General features: G+C 41.0%; 3 protein-coding genes across 3 annotated transcripts; 2 read left to right on the top strand and 1 right to left on the bottom strand.

Annotated features, from left to right (window-relative positions):
• The first annotated feature begins 209 nt into the window (after positions 1-209).
• On the top strand, positions 210-8,534 carry LOC109871722 (ras-related protein Rab-3A-like). Its single transcript, XM_020462689.2, has 5 exons — positions 210-320; positions 2,199-2,423; positions 5,046-5,164; positions 5,360-5,484; positions 6,134-8,534. The coding sequence occupies exons 2-5, from the start codon at positions 2,199-2,201 to the stop codon at positions 6,322-6,324; spliced, it is 660 nt and encodes a 219-aa protein (XP_020318278.1). The 5' UTR covers positions 210-320; the 3' UTR covers positions 6,325-8,534.
• LOC109871721 (transcription factor jun-D-like) lies at positions 8,534-12,011 on the bottom strand. The gene has a single exon (XM_020462688.2). The coding sequence runs from the start codon at positions 10,408-10,410 to the stop codon at positions 9,505-9,507; it is 906 nt and encodes a 301-aa protein (XP_020318277.1). The 5' UTR covers positions 10,411-12,011; the 3' UTR covers positions 8,534-9,504.
• A 3,599-nt stretch (positions 12,012-15,610) lies between these two features.
• Positions 15,611-20,727, top strand: LOC109872055 (pyroglutamyl-peptidase 1). The gene is made up of 5 exons (XM_020463142.2): positions 15,611-16,273; positions 16,988-17,040; positions 17,496-17,612; positions 17,820-18,052; positions 18,373-20,727. The coding sequence occupies exons 1-5, from the start codon at positions 16,243-16,245 to the stop codon at positions 18,590-18,592; spliced, it is 654 nt and encodes a 217-aa protein (XP_020318731.1). The 5' UTR covers positions 15,611-16,242; the 3' UTR covers positions 18,593-20,727.
• Positions 20,728-20,941: the final 214 nt, after the last annotated feature.

Genomic DNA, 20,941 nt, shown 5'->3' with positions numbered 1-20,941 from the left:
ACAGTCCTACTAGCAAAGGGATAGGTGGAAACAAGTTTTTTTATGAATCATGAAAAAATTATTGTACAGTTTGATGACAATCAATTTTTACCTTTATCCATAACTAGTCCCCTCAATAATGAGAGAGGTATTGGGGTAGGCCCTAGAACGCTCAGCGACCTTAAACAGTCTCGATTGGTTTAAAAGACTGTCAGTCATCCTCTAGCTCTACTCTGAGCCCGCCCCTTCGGTGACAGGCAATCAAGTGACGCCCAAGGTTCTGCAGGTGCGATACTGGGTACTGCTGCAATAGCGCTGCAGATAAAAACAGGCTTTTCACGGTAAGCCGCAAGCGGTATTATTTTGCGAGTCAGTTAAAGAAATGATAGCACTAGAAAGGGTTAGATTATGTTTCCAGATGTAAATCAAAAAGTGGAGAGGGACAATTTATTTGAGAAATAAGGAAGAGTAACCTTCATTTGACATATAGCGAGGCTGGAATGCTTCGCTAGCCTAGTATGCTAGCTAAGCCTAATTGCAGGGAGCCATGTATGTTTTATTGGATGAACTGATGTTTATGCTGTCAATGCGGCTGTTTAAAAATAATGTAGCGTAGGTTTTCTGCCATTACAACAGAAATCATATTGAATGACCAAGAGCAACTGTTATTTGGGAAATAAACATGTTTCGAAATGTTTCCCCCCCCCCCATTGAATGGTGCGCGAGCCATTCGAGCCCACTAGCAATCTTGAGGAAAGCAGCAGCAACTGACTGGCTGGCTATAAAGATAGGCGTCAAACTAGCTAGATAGCTAGCTGAACAATGGTGACCCAATTGCTTAATTGATTTCCCTGTGACCAAGACCGCTTACCCATGTAAATACAATTATCTACGTACATTGTATAGCAAATGTCAAGTCAAACCGCCTGATGTAACTGCATGTCCCTGTCCATTCAAGTATACAACATGCGCTAAAATCTATTTTCAAAACACCCAGCCATAGATGGGTTAGCCGATGCTTAGCCTAAGCCCTGCGGTTTCCGCCTTCTTTATCTTGGCGATTTTACTGTCTGAAATGTCCAGGCAATGTAAAGCAATGACTATCTACATTTGATTTATAACATGTTGTTTTCATTACATTGCTTTACTATGCATGATAAAGATTGTTACAGTATCGTTTTTCTGTTTAAACCTTATATGCGCACTAGAATGTGCAGGAGCTGACTATACAGCGCCACAGGACACAGATGTTTCCAAGACTCCCACCTCTCAAGATAGTGTTATGGAAATGTTATGGAGGTCAATCAGTTTTGATCCTGTACTTTAGTGGATACATTTATTTGAAAGCAGGAGAGGCTTGTCCTCACCACCATTAGGATCAATAAACGATGCCTGTAGTATCAAATGACTGAAAGAGATCTGGGAGGAGTCCAAATATTCCGTGTCAAAATCACTTTGTTGTTATTATTATTATGGTATTACTCAATGAAATCTAGTTGCAAGGATACACTGACATTCAAAACCATCAAAATCACACTGTGGATATGGGTCCTTAATACTATAATAGGCCATACAATCAAAGCATACACCTATTTCAAAATCCAGCTATTTTGGTTTTAATTCAAAATGTTGTACCATATCATAGCATTCCACAAAATTACATTGCTTTAGGCTTCTTCTTTTTTTAAACATCTTCTCTTTATTTGATGAATACATTTGAAGGGTGTGACTAATCTCAAGTCAATCATTTACTAAAAGGCTTTACGGCTCATTGAAAATAGTCAGCATCAATCAGTATGATTTGACTCACTGCTGTTTTTATTGATAGTTGTCTGTCCCTTTCCCAGAGAGGTGTTAGATTATAATTCTCATTCTATTGACCACTGCCATTGGAAGCGTTTAGGAAAATGTCTCCATAGTTATTGGTTTGATGTCAAAACATACTGTCTTCTTTCGATGTAGCTATTTTTCATAGAGAAAGTAGATGTTGGATATGGGTGAGCATGAGTGAAAATAATTTGGTAGGTCTACTTACCTGCCCATTTCCTCAGACATTTACCAAAGAGGTACTCATGGATTTCTCTGAAAAACAATCCTCTCCATCCTTTGTTGACAAAGCAAATGGATAAATCTGCCATTTTGACAGAATAAAAAATATATATTTTTAAATGGGCAACAAAAGCATGAATTACATTTGTCATCATTCTATCCCTCCAAAGATGGCTTCCGCAACAGCCACTTATGGGCAGAAGGAGTCCTCAGACCAGAACTTTGACTACATGTTCAAGATCCTGATCATTGGCAACAGCAGTGTGGGTAAGACCTCCTTCCTGTTTCGCTACGCAGACGACTCATTCACGCCGGCCTTTGTCAGCACGGTGGGCATCGACTTTAAGGTGAAGACCATCTACAGAAACGACAAGAGGATCAAGCTGCAGATCTGGGTAAGGCACTGACCGTAACTAAATTATATTATTCCTCTGTTGAACACAAATTAGCTCATTTATGTTATTAGGGGTGTTCTTGCTTTAAAGGGATCGCTACACCAAATTACACATTTACCTCATCTAACGGATATGTAGTCGGCTAGTTTGGATGAAGAACAGACATTGACAGATTCAACCCATTGCGGTATCTAATCCCCAACCCTGGTCCTGGAGAGCTACTGTACAAGGTGTCCAGGCTTTTGTTTCAACCAAGCACTTAACACACCTAATCCAACGAATAAACTGCTCGACAAGAGCATGATCGGGTGTATTAGAACTGGATCAAAAACATGTAGCGTTCCAGGACCAGGGTTGGTGAGTACTATTTTACCTTGTGAAATATGAATGAGCACAAAGGTCTTGGCAAGTAGGCTAGTTCTCCAAGTTTGTTGGCTATAAAGTAATGGCCCCCCTGTATGGGAAATATCCCATGACAATAGGCTAGACCTGAAAGTTCTGCTTTTTTTTTTAGAGGGTGTGTTTGTTTAGGATTTTGGCCAGTCAGACCCCTATACTTTCCTGCATGACAGCAGAGGGGGCGGAGAGGAGCAGTATTGGTACACTAGCAGGAGGTTTGTGTCTCCAGTCTCTCTCTCTGTCTCGATCTGTGGCTCCTGTAAGAAATATGTTTAGTTCTGAAGAAGATTGGTTGTGACACTACGTGTGTCATGGTGGGTCATCTGTATCCACCCCTTTTAGCAGAGTAGACCTCACTTTGGAACAGTGCACACAGCTCAAATCTAGGGTGCTACCTTCATACACAAGAAGGATATTCATATTATAAGGATTATGATTACTGTATCTTGAAACATGGAATTTGAGGATTTGATGACATGCTCACCTAGATCTACATGTTTTTATTGAAATGTGAATGGTTTTCTCAGTTGCTAGATCCAAGGCGCATTTTATTAATGTGAGCAAATCCCCTCTCCCAAGGTATTATCTTGATTTATATCCTGCTTGACATGTATGGAATAAATCAAGATTATATGCTGTCAGTGTGGGTTTACTCTATTCATATGATCCTGTGAACATGATCATGTCTCGACGTTATAACATCGCTGAAGCTAAAAAAACATGTATGCTGATCATGTATGCTGATCTAACGGATATGTAGTCGGCTAGTTTGGATGAAGAACAGACATTGACAGATTCAACCCATTGCGGTATCTAATCCCCAACCCTGGTCCTGGAGAGCTACTGTACAAGGTGTCCAGGCTTTTGTTTCAACCAAGCACTTAACACACCTAATCCAACGAATAAACTGCTCGACAAGAGCATGATCGGGTGTATTAGAACTGGATCAAAAACATGTAGCGTTCCAGGACCAGGGTTGGTGAGTACTATTTTACCTTGTGAAATATGAATGAGCACAAAGGTCTTGGCAAGTAGGCTAGTTCTCCAAGTTTGTTGGCTATAAAGTAATGGCCCCCCTGTATGGGAAATATCCCATGACAATAGGCTAGACCTGAAAGTTCTGCTTTTTTTTTTAGAGGGTGTGTTTGTTTAGGATTTTGGCCAGTCAGACCCCTATACTTTCCTGCATGACAGCAGAGGGGGCGGAGAGGAGCAGTATTGGTACACTAGCAGGAGGTTTGTGTCTCCAGTCTCTCTCTCTGTCTCGATCTGTGGCTCCTGTAAGAAATATGTTTAGTTCTGAAGAAGATTGGTTGTGACACTACGTGTGTCATGGTGGGTCATCTGTATCCACCCCTTTTAGCAGAGTAGACCTCACTTTGGAACAGTGCACACAGCTCAAATCTAGGGTGCTACCTTCATACACAAGAAGGATATTCATATTATAAGGATTATGATTACTGTATCTTGAAACATGGAATTTGAGGATTTGATGACATGCTCACCTAGATCTACATGTTTTTATTGAAATGTGAATGGTTTTCTCAGTTGCTAGATCCAAGGCGCATTTTATTAATGTGAGCAAATCCCCTCTCCCAAGGTATTATCTTGATTTATATCCTGCTTGACATGTATGGAATAAATCAAGATTATATGCTGTCAGTGTGGGTTTACTCTATTCATATGATCCTGTGAACATGATCATGTCTCGACGTTATAACATCGCTGAAGCTAAAAAAACATGTATGCTGATAAATGTCTAGTTTTCCTAAATCGACATTGATTCATTTTCTAAAGTATCTATCGTTGCTGTCTCTCCTATGTGCAGCATCATTATGGCCTGGTGACGCCCATAAAACCTGCTTAAACACATCAGAAAATGGTTTTGAGTGCTATTGCATCTCTCTGTGTTATGTTACTGGAGTATCTATCGCACAGCCATCTCACTGCTTGTTTAAAACAGAATCTTACTCTGATATACTGCACTGCTACGTGTGCTGGCTCTAAATTGATACTATAACTACACTTTTGACATCATACGGAATATTAAAGTTAGTATCTCTTTTTTTTTTTATCCACAACTACAATGTTTAAAGATGGGAGGTTAAACTTAGTGCATTATTTTATGTGGTAGTACATTACAGGGCTATTTTTGTGCCTGAGTATGTGTGTGTGTGTATGATATAATGACTGACTGTGTGATATAACGTGTGCTTCTCTCAGGACACTGCCGGCCAGGAGCGGTACAGGACCATCACCACAGCCTACTACAGAGGAGCCATGGGCTTCCTGCTCATGTATGACATAACCAACGAGGACTCTTTCAATGCCGTGCAGGACTGGTACGGATCCACTGGGAAATAGCATGTTTGTCCGTGTATTGTGTTCTACAAAAGTTAAATAATTTGATGACCGCACCAATCAAGCGTCAGTTGCTTTGCCTGCTTGAATGAGGGTCCATGCACACAACTAAACATGTTCAGTATGGGAAGTTATGATAGGAACCTTAATATAACTCAGTTTTTAATGTGTGTCAGGTCCACCCAGATTAAGACGTACTCATGGGACAACGCCCAGGTCCTGCTGGTGGGAAACAAGTGTGACATGGAGGATGAGAGGGTGGTGGCAGCAGACCGGGGCAGGCAGCTCTCTGACCAACTGGGTGAGTTGGAACACTGGACTTAATTACCCAGTAATATAACAGCAACAAGTTATCAGTTTCCTTTCACTACAAAATGAGTTTTATGTTCCTAACCTGCAGTAGTCTCTAAAAGCCGACTGTAGGCAATAGGGACTAGGCTCTTGTTTGACAACTCGACCAACAAATCACGAGGCAGACATGCCAGAATGTGGCGATTCAAAACCAAAGTTTGCAGGCTAAAACCGTTGCAGTTGTTTTGTTTGATTGAAGGTAGTTGATGTAAACTAGCCACTTGTGAAATGCACTCAAATAACCTCTGATCTCAAATCTTGCTAGATACTATTTAGTCTTTTATTTTTATTTATTTATTTCACCTTTATTTAACCAGGTAGGCTAGTTGAGAACAAGTTCTCATTTACAACTGCGACCTGGCCAAGATAAAGCAAAGCAGTGCGAATAAAGTAGCGATGTAGTTCATCTATGTCATAAAGAGTCCATTTAAGGTCATCTGGGTTTAAGGTCATCTGCAGTTACTGTGTACAGTAGTTCTGGGGCAACAATATATGGACAAATTCATGTCAAGTGTTGATGATTACAACAAGTACACATCACTTGTTAGATTTGAACGTCTCTTAATTAATCAGACATCTGTCTTTCCTCTCCTCTGCAGGCTTTGAGTACTTTGAGTGCAGTGCCAAGGACAACATCAACGTGAAGCAGACGTTTGAGCGGCTGGTGGACATAATCTGTGAGAAGATGTCGGAGAGCCTGGACAACGCCGACCCTGCCGTCACAGGGGCCAAACAGGGGCCCCAGCTCACCGAGCAGCCCGAACGCCCCCACCAGGACTGTGCTTGCTAAACACACCATACACAAACACACACACATACACACACCTGACCTCTCACACACCCCCTTCCTACAACCTTCTCAGCTGGTGGAAGAGGTCTGTGATGGGTTTGTTTGGATTGAAAATCCGAAAAAATCCATTCTGTATTTCAGTCCCCCGTCTATCTATAGGTGTTCTACTGTAAGTCCAAAGTTCACATTCCTCTGACTCCCCTTACTGCGGCCTCGAACCTGAAAGGATTGACTTTTTTCAAGGGCCACATTGCTGATTATCTGTTTACTGTTGATAGCTTTGCTGTTTTTTTATGTCCCCGATTTGGCTGGTGACAGAACATATTAAGCCACCAAATCCATTGGCGTGAGTGAGGTATGGTCCAAATTTGTGATAACAAAAATTGGATGAGATAAGTGTTTTCGAACATTTCCGACCAAAATCCCATGCATATTGGTTATCAGTCATGGTCATTTTCTAATATTTTTTTCATTGCGGAATTTAAGAAAAAGAAAACGATGTGTTAAGTACTGGTCCCTGTCCTTAGTATTGTTTATTATTTATTTATTTATTTATTTATTGTTCATTTTCCCCCCCTCGCAAACCTTGATAGAGAGAATATTGATGGATGGATAAAGGTGTCTTAAGTATAAGAGAACAGTATGTATAAATGTTCAGACATGAATGAATATGCATTTTAAAATGTGAAAATATATAAACAAATAGTAAACAATTACAATATTTATGTATACATATCTGTGCATTGTGAGAGGTGTGTGTTTAATTTTTTTTTCATGGAACTTCTGTAAGCTGTTGTGGGCCACGCCCCTCTGAATCAAACTGGTTTGTTTTGCTTTAAGAACGTAGCATGTGTGAAGAACAGTTAAATGAAGCTTCTAATTTCTCGTCAGTGTATAACACTGCTTCTCTACAGCACAATTACCTCTTATTGTGTACAACACACACACACACAGAACGACACTGGGTACAGCACCCTTATACTACATCACGTTCCAATCACTTCCCGGTGTCTGGCAGTCTGGTTTGTTTTTTTTATTTTGTGAGGAGGAAATACTTTTTTTTAAAGCATGTTCAATGTCATGCTTGTGTGATTTTGCTGTTTCAGTGTAGAGAGAATTGCTTGTTGGCATATACATGAGGAAAACATAACTAGCTAGAGCCAAACGAAATGCACTCAGGCACATGAAGACATTGTCACGGCCATCTATATTTATACACAGTATATTTATTTATTAATGAAGTAGGTTTTTCGTAGGTTGTTGTTTGCGGGCTGCACTATCACAGTTTAAAAAAGACTTATCAGTATTGAAAAAAAGATTGGTTCAAAATTGAAATTAAAGTGTTGACATACTCCAGACTGAGACACATCCATTTTACTGTATGTTCTCCTGATCATGTACGAGCTGTTGCAATGGGAAATACTTATGTCCATGTTTTTAAACCAACCATGAAACCGTTAGTGTGGGTGTAATAATGCTAGTGTAAATACTGTATTCCTCTCAGAGCAATACTGTGTCAAATTCCAGTCTCCTGGTTCTCCTTGATGGAAAATATTAACAGCCAACAAAGCATGTCTTTAACAAATACTGTTTGCTTGAAGGATTTAGGCAGGGTTTATGCTATCCGGGATCCTTGGGACGTCCCTGTACTAAACTTTAGCTTCACCCGCACCCGCACCCTAACCTTTTAACCATAACACTTACCTAACCATGAACGTAACCATTTTAAAATGTCAACTTCAATGGGGGGGTAGGGATGTCCCAAGGATCCCTCATAGCAGACCCTTTAGACAGCTTTGCTTAGGTCTTTCTAAAAATGACACCCGCTAGGACAAGACTTAGACATTTGTAGGGCTGAATAAAAGGCCTGTCATATTGTAGTAATGATAGAGAAGCATTTGGCATGTATGCCTACACTGTGGCAATTTTCAAAAAGGGAAAAGTGTTCGAAGTAGGATCAGTACTTATCACATCCTATTATTTATACTGCATTGGGTAACTTTAGTTTTGTTGATTGTGTTTCGCTACAGCTGTAAACTTGCCTCTGATTTAGGTATGTATTCAATTCAGCTAGCTCTCTCTTAGCTCTCCATCCTATCTTCCCCCTGTAAATAATGTTTCTTTCTTGGGTTTTAGTCATGTGAATTGTGCTGTAACACTAACTCCAGGTTTGATAAAACAAGGAATTAATAAACAAAACATAAAAGCATTGTGTGAAAAATGAGTCAACATTTATTCAAATCTGTCTTTGAGGCACATTTTTGTGTTGGGTGTACAGTAGCCTCTTGGCCCAAACTGACCATGGTATTACCCTCATCAAGCCAATAGGTGGCATAATAGTGTAGGACTTCCACTGCTACCTACCTGTTTTACCCCTTTTTATTTCAATGTAACAAAGCCTGTAATACAACAGGATAGGGGGGGGGGGGGGGAACCATATGCACCTATTCTACACTAATCCATTGCTGGTAGAGGCTATAATAAATAGCTGGCACAATGTGTAATAGGACAGGAACTGAAATAAAGTACAGTTGGTCCACAACAACATTTGACAACAGAATAAACAATTCATAGAATTTAATAAAACAGCTTTGAGAGGTCAAATCCCGTTCAAAATGGCTACATAGGGCCAACAACGAAGGCTACATTCATGGATAGCGACTGATACACAGAGTTGCACAACATTAAATTACTGTAGCCAACACAAGCTTACAAGACATGCACAATTCATATTTGCAGAAAATATAAAAGACAGTATGCAAAATAAGACATGTTTTAGTAAATAAAATATACATTTGTCATTGGTAAATAAGTGCTTGTAAACAAGTAAGGCATTATATATTACACAGTGGATGACATGCGCTCACTGACATTCTGGTTTTTAGGTGCACTCATTGAGATTGTCCAGTTTACATGCAGATAATGCTATCCTTGTTCGGCTATGTATTATTGTCCATTGGAGAGCTGATAGTGCATTTTCCTCTGAAGAGGGCAGCAAAATTAGTCTGTTAGACACATTTTTTAAGAGAGACCCATAGTGTTCCAGTTCTAATGGATTTTCAGCAATGAGTTTGTATTCTATTAGAACAGGCAAATAGCCTACTGGGTTTCAGTTAGTCCATATCCCCAAAGGATAACGAACCCCATGGTGGTGGATACCTCATAGGCCTACATTGTCCTCTAGTAAGCTTGATCTTGGTTTGGGAGAAGTTGACATCCATTACTGACATGGTTCATAACCTTTTGTTTCAACTGGGCCACTTGCTCTCTAAGCACACTGGCTGTGGAGGCCAGTTCAGTGTTCTGTGTCTTAAGGTTTTTGACCTTGTCTTCAAGACGGGATATTCTCTCCAGTTTTCTTTTGCGGCACTTGGACGCCGCTATTCTGTTGCGCAGCTTTTTCCTCTCTGCTTTGATGCGCTCCTGGTTGTCCATGTCAATAGGAGACAAAGGCGGGCTGTCTCCAAAGCACTGCATGTCGGGGACCGTCTGCGGCTCGTCCTTCAACGCCTGGAGTCGTGACAGAGCCGCCGCAGCCGCCTGTTGATGCGCGCTCATCAGATGAGAAGGTGGTGGTGGGAATGGAATTGTATCCGTGGAATAATTCACTGTGCTGCCCAGTGGGCTATTACCATAGCCGTTCAACGTCGTGTACACTGGCAGATCTGACGGCAAGCCGATTGGGGCTGGGTTGGAGCTGATAAGGTCCAGTCTGTCCGGCGGTACGCACGTCCCCTCGCTCAGCTGGTTCTGCTTGTGAAGATCCTCAAGCGCCTTCACGAAGCCTTCGGCAAATTCCTGTTCGTCACTGGCTGACTTTGGGTAGAGGAACTGAGAGGTTGGGATCGTGGTAACCATTCCATTCGATTGGATAATCAATCGTTCAAGGTCCGGAGTCGCCAATTTCAAGAGTCCCAAGTCCGGGGAGTTCAGAATTCCCTCTGCGTCCCGGAGATTCGGTTTCAGAATCGAGCTTTGGTCATCCAGGTTTAGACTAATTTCTTTCTTCATCATGCTGTTGTAGGAATAGAGGCTTGAAATCCCTCGAGTATTCAACACATTACAAGGGTAGAGGGTTGTTTCCATTCTAACCCCTCACACGAGGGTATGTTGAGGTTTACGCATAAACTAAGGCGATTCAACCGTTAAACTCCGGCAATAAAACACAAAGTTCAGGTTACAGTTTCCTGTATTTTTCCTATCTTCAAACTCTGGTTCCCCTTTACCTGTACCCCTGAGGCTAAAACAATAGTCGTGGCTTGGCTTTTCCTGTTCTTCTCGCCCGTATGAACTCTTTTCACAGATGGCACAACTGGTATGCGTACACCCAACCCTCTTCTTGTTTTTTTACCCCTAAAAATTCCATTATGTCACTTTAGCGCGCTAAGATTGGCTCAAAATGACGTTCGTTTCCGGTCTGATTTAAATAAGGGGCCGAACCAGTCCATATTGCCATGGAGACTTTAGGTAAACTGCAAACAGTGCGGTGCATTGTGGTTTGATGTCATAAAATAGAACGCTCAGGGTCGCCAAAAGAAACTGGGCGGGGAAGGAACTAGGGAGGGGCACATAAGGTTTCTTCAGCTATCTTGACTAGTCCAGTCTTTAGAGGACCTTAGACAATGTTCCCACGCCAACTTGACAGCTGTATGTGAATGAACACACGTATAAACATTTATCAGCCACAAACGTGTGTGTGTGTGTGTGTGTGTCATTGTGTCAGTCTATTCTTCATTGCAAGTGATCTATTTTGGTTCCAATTCCAGACATTCTCACAGTTCTGTCCAGTTTAGGATATATGATGACAAAGTAGACTAAGATACATCTGGGGATACATTGTAGCAAGTCAAGGCACATAAAAACATGGGCTCAGGAATCATAGGTATGCAGTCAGTCACTGAATGGAAACATTTGACCTCAAATTGCTGACATTAGTCGTTTAATACTGTGTCTTCGATCCAAACACATTTCTAATAGAGATTGCACAGCTTGGTGCAAATAAACTAAGAGGTGGTTTATTGGGGAAGTAATTACCAGTATGTTTTAACAGAAATGAGGAAGGAGATACTGCAGAGGGATAAGGAAACCATGCTGTTTTTTAGAAGCCAATGTTTGACAAAGAACTCAACTCAAAATTCTTAGAATGGTTAGTAGCCTATACACTGAGTACAAAACACCCATTCTTTCCATGACAGACTGACCAGGTGAATTGAGGAAAGCAATGATCCCTTACTGATGTCACTTGTTAAATCAACTTCAGTCCGTGTAGATGAAGGAGAGGAGACAGGATAAAGAAGTATTTTTAGGCCTTGAGACAATTGAGATATGGATTGTGTATGTGTGCTATTCACAGGGTGATTTAAGTGCCTTTGCATGGGGTATGGAGGTAGGTGCCAGGTCCACCGGTTTGAGTGTGTCAAGAACTGCAACGCTGCTGGGTTTTCCAGTGTGTATCAAGAATGGTCCACCACCAAAAGGACATCCAGACAGCTTGACACAGCTGTGATAAGCATTGGAGTCAACATAGGCCAGCATCCCTGTGGAACGCTTTTGACACCTTGTAGAATTGAGGATGTTCTGAGGGCCAAAGGGAGTGCAACTCAATATGGGGCGATTAGGCCTGGCTCGCAGTCGGCGTTCCAAATCATCCCAAAGGTGTTCGATGGGGTTGAGGCCAGGGCTCTGTGCATGCCAGTCAAGTTCTCGCTTTGTGCATGGGGGCATTGTCATGCTGAAACAGGAAAGGGCCTTCCCCAAACTGTTGCCTCAAAGTTGGAAGCACAGAATCGTCCAGAACGTCATTGTATGCTGTAGCGTTAAGATTTCCTTTCACATCTAGCCCGAACCATAAAAATCAACCCCAGACCATTATTCTTCTTCAACCAAACTTTATAGTTAGCATTTTGCATTTGGGCAGGTAGCGCTCTCCTGGCATCCACCAAACCCAGATTCATCTGTCACGTTGCCAGATGGTGAAGCGTGATTCATCACTCCAGAGAATGCGGCGAGCTTTACACCACTCTAGCCGACTCTTGGTGATCTTAGGCTTGTGTGCAGCTATTCGGTCATGGAAACCCATTTCATGAAGCTCCCGACGAACATTTATTGTGCTGATGTTTCTTCCAGAGGCAGTTTGGAACTCGGTAGTGAGTGTTGCAACCGAGGAAAGATGGTTTTTACACGTTATGCACTTCAGTACTCGGTGGTCACGTTCTGTGAGCTTGTGTGGCCTACCACCACGTTGTTGCTCCTAGTCATTTCCACTTCATCATAACAGCACTTACAGTTGACCTGGGCAGCTCTAGCAGTGCAGAAATGTAATGAACTGACTTGTTGGAAAGGTGGCATCCTATGACCGTGCCACACTGAAAGTCACTGAGCTCTTCAGTAAGGCCATTTTACTGCCAATGTTTGTCTATGGAGATTGCAAGGCTGTGTGTTTGATTTTATACAACTGTCAGCAACGGGTGTGGCTGAAATCGCAGAATCCACTAATTTGAAGAGGTGCCCACATACTTTGTATATATAGAGTATCTGCCCAGAAATATCAGACATCTGCTGGTTAAGGCATGAGAGATCTACCACCTCGGAACAGAAAGCCCCAAACGGTGATGGCTGTCTGCTATTGCTATGAATAGCCCAGCACAGTGGGTGGTACTAGGCAGGCATAATAGCCAATAACCCCCCGTAGGAAGGGAAGATGTACTGTCTGCATCAACACCACAGAATAGCAAGGGCATCATTTGTTTCCATGGCAACGTTGACATAGGCTGTGACGCAAAAGCAGGTGAATGATTGGGGGAAGGGGTTTGAGGTTGTTGAAGACTGCAGTGCACGATGCAAGGGTGGTGGATGGGGGGATCGCAATGTGTGTGTGTGTGTGGTGTGTTTATAGGTGGGCATCAATATTCAGATATACATCTTCCAGCATTTTGTATATGGTGTATTAAATAGCCTTTGATGCTTTGTTCAGGGAAAATCAGATTTTGTAGAATATAATTAATTCAAGATACATATGGTTAGGATGTCATCAATTGAAAGATGTTCCATTAGTGAAGTCATCTCCCTTTGATGTCTCTTTTTTGGAATAGATTGCACCTTCCTTCACAGCACATTAAAAACAAACCCCAACAAAAAGCTTCCTATTTTGACAGAAACAACTGCCTTTTATTTTCCATCCATATTCAGCATGGCATTTAGAATCAGGCATTCAGAAGGCAGTGGCTAGAACGTATGAGTCATGTCCTGAAACAGGGGTGTGGACTGAATACAAACCATAAGTTGTTGTGGTGAACAGATATCAAAATGGGAGTGCCTTTATGAAAACATAAACACCAACCCAGATGGTTTTAAAGAGTATTTCAACATAATACAAAAGTATACAAATGTTTTTCATTATATATTTTACTGATTTCTTTCTTTCTTTACAGAAATGTGATAAAGCTATGATGAGAGTTAAAGTGAGACATAACAGCATTTACAGCTTGTACTGAAGTGTACAATAGCTGACACAATGAATACCCTACCAGGTGCTATGACTTTAAAGGCCTCTACAGCTGGGACTGCTAAATTCTGCTGAAGCTGTCCCAATTTTGTGAGTTGGGAAAACATTTGATTTTATTATAGGCAAAGTGTCAATGTTACCAAATAAAGCAATTATAAATGAATGGGGGAAATAAATCTGAGTCTGAACATAAGAATTGAAAGGCCAAATAAACAAAAATGTATTTATTAAAACGTACCATCTTATGGCTTTGGAAAGCCTTTAAAAATGTATCAATATGTACTTCAAGGTCTCAATAGAGAAGACGCCGATTGAACGCTACTATTGGACACAGCTAACTAGCTAGCCATTTCACATCGGTTACACTCACCCCTCTTTGACCTCCACCTTCTCCGCAGCAATCCCAGCAGCTGGGGAAGCCAGAGAGGAAAAGGCGAAGAGAAAGGATTTACTCCGGATTTAGTCTGTCCTCATGAGATAAGCCATTTTTTGTATGGAGGTCTATGAGAGTGTCAAATTACATGAGGCTTATTTGATCTAATAGAAGGTATCGTGGTGCTTGAGGTGTCACTATAGACCCGGGTTCTACCCTGGGTTGTGTCGGCACAGAATTGGCCCAGCATCGTCTGGGTTAGGGGAGGGTTTGGCCGTGGAGGCTTTACTTGGCTCATCAGACTTTTGTGGTGGGCTGGGCGCCTGCAGGCTAACTTTGGTTGTCAGTTGAACAGTGTTTCCTTTCGACACATTGGTGAGGTTGGCTTTCGGGTTAAGCGGGCAGGTGTTAAGGGGTGTGTTTTGAAGGACGCATGAACCCATAGGGGAGTTGCAGCGATGAGACAGGATCTCAATTGGGGAGAAAAAGGGGGTAAAGAAACAAAATAAAATATGTTTAGTAATGTTTAGGCTGTTACAAATGTACTGATATAAGTGGATGCATATGGCATTGTGGCAACTTTGAGAAAAACGACTTAGTTGTGCCTGTTGTTCACATGCGTATCTGCCCTCTCATTGGTTAGAATGGTCCCACTTGATCTCGCCTGCCTTTAAATCATAGAGCCCTACAGTGGAAGAGTCATAGTACCCATAAAACCTAGCGTTCAAATAGGGAAATGGTTCCAGTCATTTTTCCACCATTAATTTTTCCCAAAGGGGATTTTAGAAACACTTAAAATAAGGGCTCAGGTTTGTGTAGGCTTACCCTGGCGTGACATTTTGATAACGATATAAATCTCTCTTGGAAAAGGTTACTTTTAGTAATATATTCAGCTCTATTAACTCTCAGATTAAAAAATGCTAATTAGCACCAAAGTACACATCATGCAAAACTACAAATCCCTGCAAGCTCCTACATGTCATCTCTAGCTGATACCTTCGCTAACAGTTATTGTGTCAATTTAAAACTTGCACTAAACAGAATTGTGCATTTAAAGAAATGTAGCCAATTTATTAATTACTAAATTTAGCTAACAGATAGTTAATCCAGAGATTCTTACCTTTGCCTATAGATTCGGCAGTCTCGTCCAGATCATCATGGCATTTGTAGTTCTTTATGATAGCCACATTAGCAGCTAATTAGCATTTCATTATGGTGGGGTAAATATAGACGAATATATTGATAAAAGTCACCTTGTCCTAGAGAACTGTACATGGTTATCAAAATGTCACTCCGGGGAAAGCCTACACGAAACGCAGCCCTTATTTTAAGTGCTTCTAAAATCCCCTATGGGTGAAAATGAATGGTGGACAAATTATTGGAACCATTTCCGTTTGACCGCTAGGCTTCATGGGTATTATGACTCATACTGTGGACTATTGAGGACATGTATTTCCATTGTTAGAGTGGTCACTGGGCTATCTTGTCAATATAATAGATCATCTTTGGCAGAGCCCAACTAATTTATCCTGATCAACAGCATCAATATAACTATTCGCTTCCATTCCTCAACCCGACCTCGAACCACATAGATATCGGTCACCCACGAAGCATAGCTACCTCTCGCTCCACAAAAGCCACGGCCCGTACGGAATTAAGGAAAACAACTACTTCAGTCTCAGAGCGAGTGACGTCGCCGATTAAACGCTACTAGCGTACACCGCTAACTAGCTAGACATTTCACATCGGTTATATTATGTAATTTCAACAAAAGGTTGAATTTGTCAAATAAATGAGCTCATGCGCTGAGCATGAATTATATTGCAGTAGGTGGCGATAGGTGGCTGTGGATATTGAGGTATAGAGCAGTGTTGTCAACAGCGTAGAAGGACTGGAAGAAACCGAGAACGCTCGCTCGAGCTCTTGCAAAAATAATGAATAGATAGCGGAAGAGAATCGAGGAGGAATTCTCAACTCACCAGGGTTGAAAAAGAGTAGATTAACGTTACATTCTTGCAGAATTTACTATAACTCACAAATAATGGCGACTAAAAGGACGGTTATAGTGACAGGTAAGTGATTTATGTAGCCTATACTGTCTTAGTTTGCTGTCAGTTCTCTATAAACTTTTGATTAAAATGAGTTGCCTAACTATTAAAGATTGGAATTACTTGTATATTGTGTCATCTTGAAAACGACATTGTTCCTCAACTACTATACAACTACTGACCGTCTACTGTACAGTATTGTGCATCTTCATTTTACATTCACAAAGCCTGTCTGTCAGGTTGAAATGTATGAATTGTAATGTTGAGGCAGACCAACCTATTACAGACAGATCAAGTCAGAGGCGATAATGTAGCCATTTATGGATCGTTGTAGCCATTCAGCCATTTATGGGTACATGTTTGCCTTGTCGTGATATTATTGTGATACTATTGAGAATGATGCTGGCTAAATTCGTGCTGACAAGAAGCATATTCTTAACCTACTCTTCTCCCCCGATATAACTTAAATGGAAATTATAGTATAGTGTCATCTCATCTATAAAACCCATGCACTCATTTGCATATATTGTGTTACAATTGATTATACATGTCAGCTGTTGTAATAGATAATATTTAACTTGAGATGTCCGTTAGACTTTCGAACTAAGATTATTGTGACTTTCATTTAGATAGGGGTAGAATGATAAGCAGCTATAAAAATGTAATGTGGCATTGGTGTATACTGGTGTTACTAGGCGAGGACTTAAAAGGCTATCAATATCATCCATATTTTTTTAGGGTTTGAACCTTTTGGCGATCACACCGTGAATGCTAGCTGGGTGGCAGTGCAGGTGAGTGAGTTTGTTGCGTGTTCTGTATGGTGCATTATTAAGAGGTCTATTCTTATTGGCAACACCTTACGTTGATTTCCACATGAGTAGTAACACAAAATTGTATCACATTACATGACATTTAAGAATAATTACTTCATTGCATAGTAGGGACTAATGGATATAAGTGTTTCATGTTAATACACAAGTGGAAAAAGGAATGATCTGCTTTAGCACTTCTGTCTAACGGCAAATGCTTAATGACTTAATAATGAATAAGTAATCACTTTTCATATTTAACAATGTATGAATGCAATGTTGTTACTATAGTAATTAGTGTTATCACAACAGGTGTAAAGGCAACTGATTTTTACAACCTTGAGGCATAACAAATGACTCAAAAGGAACAATGAAGCTTTATCTAATTAAGTAGGGTTTGTGGTTCCTTACACACTTCCTGTTTCCTCTGTGTACAGGAACTGGAGCGGTTGGGCTTGGGTCAGAGTGTGGACCTATATGTCTGTGAGGTGCCAGTGGAGTACCAGGCAGTTCAGAGTCTACTGCCATCTCTATGGAAACAGCATCAGCCACAGGTAGCCACAGGAAGTCACAGCAAATGTCAAGTGTTGTTCCTCACAATATCTTTTTTTACTGCATGGTAAAAGGCATTAGTAATAGTGTTCGACAGGTGCACCCTTACTGTATGACATTTAGGCTACAGTTTAAAATATGATGTAGAGTCTCTATTGGTATAACAGTGGCTACATTTAACACACATTCTCTTCTCCGTGGGTCAACAGTTGGTGGTCCATGTCGGGGTCTCTGGGATAGCCACCACAGTCACCCTGGAGAAATGTGGCCACAACCACGGCTACAAGCGGGTGGACAACTGCAGCTTCTGTCCAGACTCTCAGTGTTGCATGGACGGTGGTCCTGACTGCATCGATTCAGTCATAGACATGGACCTAGTCTGCAAGAGGGTCAACTCCTCAAGGCTTGGCGTGGCAGTGTCAGTATCAAAGGATGCAGGCCGGTGAGTGCTGTGTTCGACGCTACTCTCATTCAACCAGTCACATGCCACTATTTATGATCTCATACTTTTTTCAATGAAACTACATTAAAGGGAATGTTCACACAAATTACAAATGTATCCTATCTATGATCTTTAATTGTAGCATACTTTCTTGGTAGTGATAAGATGTTATATAATAATGTGGGTGGTCTGTCCCTTTTGTAATCTGAAGTTGCCACTTCAGAAATATAATTTACCTAAATGGCAAACCCATTGATTTTGATAAAAGCTAATGTCTTCTGTTGTCTCTTTAACCCTAATTTAACCTTTGATCCGGTCAGATACCTGTGTGACTACACCTACTACACGTCGCTGTACCTGGGGAAGGGCAGGTCAGCGTTTGTGCACGTTCCTCCACTAGAGAAGCCCTACAGTGCCCAGGACCTAGGCAGAGCCTTGAAGGCCGTAGTGGGGGAGATGCTGGAGCTTGTGGGTCAATCTGAGGATGATGACCATGACCACCACCACTGCAGCCACCAGCACCATCAGCATGCTCACTAAAGAATAACTTCCGGTGACCTCTGTCCTCAACTCACTGCTCCTGTCCCCAATGGACAGATAAAGCACTTAAAGCTGGAATCCTTAATTGAAACAATATCAAAGTGGTGACCCTGCCTCTGTTTTAGTAAAAACCTGAGGGATGGGCCGGAAGAAATGTAACCACTCTCAAATTCATAGACAGAGCTATATTCACGGACTGACCATCCATGATTTCAAAATGATAGTTTTAACCATGTTTTGAGGCTATACAGTGTTTGTTTACATTTACAAACATTGGAGTACAACAAGTTTATATTATGGGTTCTGATGGGGTATGAAATTTGAACTAAGCTCATGAGGCATTCATACGTTGTATTCGTCAAGAATCAATGGTTATATAGCACAAGTCCAAAAATTGATGTAGCATCTAAGGATTCTAACTTTAAGGAGAGATACAACTGATAGCCCTCGCTTTAGCTACTGCTTAGTGGGGTATCAGCACTCCCCCTGAACTAGAGAAAGGGAGAGTATATGAATGAGAATAGGCAGAGCAATGGATGTATCCATCCGGGTAGGCTGGTGGGAGGAGCTATAGGAGGACAGGCTCATTTTAATGGTTGGAATGGAATCAATTGAATGGTACCAAACACTTGGAAACAGCGTGTTTGACTCGTTCCATTGATTCCATTCCAACCACTACAATGAGCCCATCCTCCTATGGCTCCTCACGCCAGCCTCCTCTGGTATACACGTATATTATATCAATGGCTCTAGGTGTTGTTATTTGACTGTATTTCACAAAGAAACTGTTTAAAATTGTATTTAATCTTTATTTAACAAGGAAAGTCAGTTAAGAACAAATTCTTATTTACAATGACAGCCTACCAAATGACCTCCTGCGGAGATGAGGATGGGATTAAAAATAAAATATAGGACAAAACACTCATCACGACAAGAGAGACAACGCTACATAAAGAGAGGCCTAAAACAACAACATAGCAGCAACACAAGACGACACACTGTAATGGTCCAATAAATGATGCTGTAGATGAGAGCCATTGGCTACGTTTTAAACTCATAAAGGACACACCCTAGTCCACTATCCTCACTTTATGCAATGCCCTTGGAGTAATCCCTGCGGCCATCTTGGTCGTCGGTCGAAATGATTAGCCAAAGCAAGGGAAGTTCGCAACGTAAATCCCTCAGCCCTCGTTTTTGATAAGATTTTGCGAGTGTACAATTATGTTCACTTCGGGGCTTGAAACGCCCCATAAATCAATTCGCGTCACGTAAAAGTAATTATGTTTTTGTTTGGATAGCTTTTTGGAAATTGTATAAATAAAACATGTTCCTTCTTCAGAAGTTCCAGCTAGGCAGGCTAACGTTAGTTAGCTAATTAATTTGCTAGCTATCATACAGTAAGCGTATATTAATAACTATATAGTTAATATAAGTAGACATGCAATCATAATTGACTGTAGCGCATATAAAGCACCCACAAGCTACCGGTGGCTAAAAACACAATATTCGCGGGACGAACGAGTGACGAATTTCCGGGCAAGGGCAGTCCATTTCAAATTCCTTCCTCCCTTACCCTACAAGTGTAAACTCGTCAGACGTCATGGGACGTCATCAGAAGTTTGAGGGGAGAGGGTGTGTCTTTTAAGTGTTTGGAATGCAGCCATCTTTGGATATTCAGTACTTTTAAGCCACATCGTCCTGACAGCTGTATGACTGACTGCCTGCTTCTTTCTCACTATTTTAAATAGTTCCCTTTTTAGTTCCTTATTCCCCTCACAAATCACTCTCGCTTTGACATAATGGTCAACGCAGCGTGCCATTTCTTTTACCATCTCTAGCCCCCCTCATCATGTGTTTAATATTTGTTGTGAAATTGTACAATATCAGTATATTGTATAGTGTACAATATAAGGACACAAAAATGTTTTTTTTTTATTAATGTACTTCAACCATGTGTTATTATCTCAGGTAATTTATTGCATATACAATCAATATTTGTAATGTGATGAATAATGATATGGACATTTTTATTTTGTCTTTGGTATCTGTATTCTCTACTTCAGAATATGGTCTAAAAGAAAGAAAAATTTAAGCCAATAAGCTTAAGCCATACCAAGTAAAATAACTATTGGTAAACCTGTAGTAGTATGTGCTCTTCTTCCTATGAATTCATCATGTACATCTATTGCAATTGGAAAGAATTTGAATGAATGTCATCTTACTTACATAATATTACCAGGAAAGGGTAAGCGATTAAGAGTGTTGTGTTATTAACCAAAAGGTTGCTGGTTTGATTCCCTCAGCCGACTAGGTTAAAACAATCTGTCAGTGTGCCCCTTGAGCAAGGCA

The sequence above is a fragment of the Oncorhynchus kisutch genome, linkage group LG27 (genome assembly GCF_002021735.2).
Source record: "Oncorhynchus kisutch isolate 150728-3 linkage group LG27, Okis_V2, whole genome shotgun sequence".
NCBI classification, from domain to species: domain Eukaryota; kingdom Metazoa; phylum Chordata; class Actinopteri; order Salmoniformes; family Salmonidae; genus Oncorhynchus; species Oncorhynchus kisutch.
This window is presented reverse-complemented; position numbering and strand designations above follow the sequence as displayed.

Bases quoted from the DNA above. Each gene is read 5' to 3' on its own strand.
- LOC109871722 (XM_020462689.2), top strand. From the start codon at position 2,199: ATGGCTTCCGCAACAGCCACTTATGGGCAGAAGGAGTCCTCAGACCAG. The intron at 2,424-5,045 runs GTAAGGCACTGA...TGCTTCTCTCAG, and splicing joins GGATCAAGCTGCAGATCTGG to GACACTGCCGGCCAGGAGCG. The intron at 5,485-6,133 runs GTGAGTTGGAAC...TCTCCTCTGCAG, and splicing joins GCAGCTCTCTGACCAACTGG to GCTTTGAGTACTTTGAGTGC.
- LOC109872055 (XM_020463142.2), top strand. From the start codon at position 16,243: ATGGCGACTAAAAGGACGGTTATAGTGACAG. The intron at 16,274-16,987 runs GTAAGTGATTTA...ATATTTTTTTAG, and splicing joins AAGGACGGTTATAGTGACAG to GGTTTGAACCTTTTGGCGAT. The intron at 17,041-17,495 runs GTGAGTGAGTTT...CTCTGTGTACAG, and splicing joins CTAGCTGGGTGGCAGTGCAG to GAACTGGAGCGGTTGGGCTT.
- LOC109871721 (XM_020462688.2), bottom strand. From the start codon at position 10,410: ATGGAAACAACCCTCTACCCTTGTAATGTGTTGAATACTCGAGGGATT.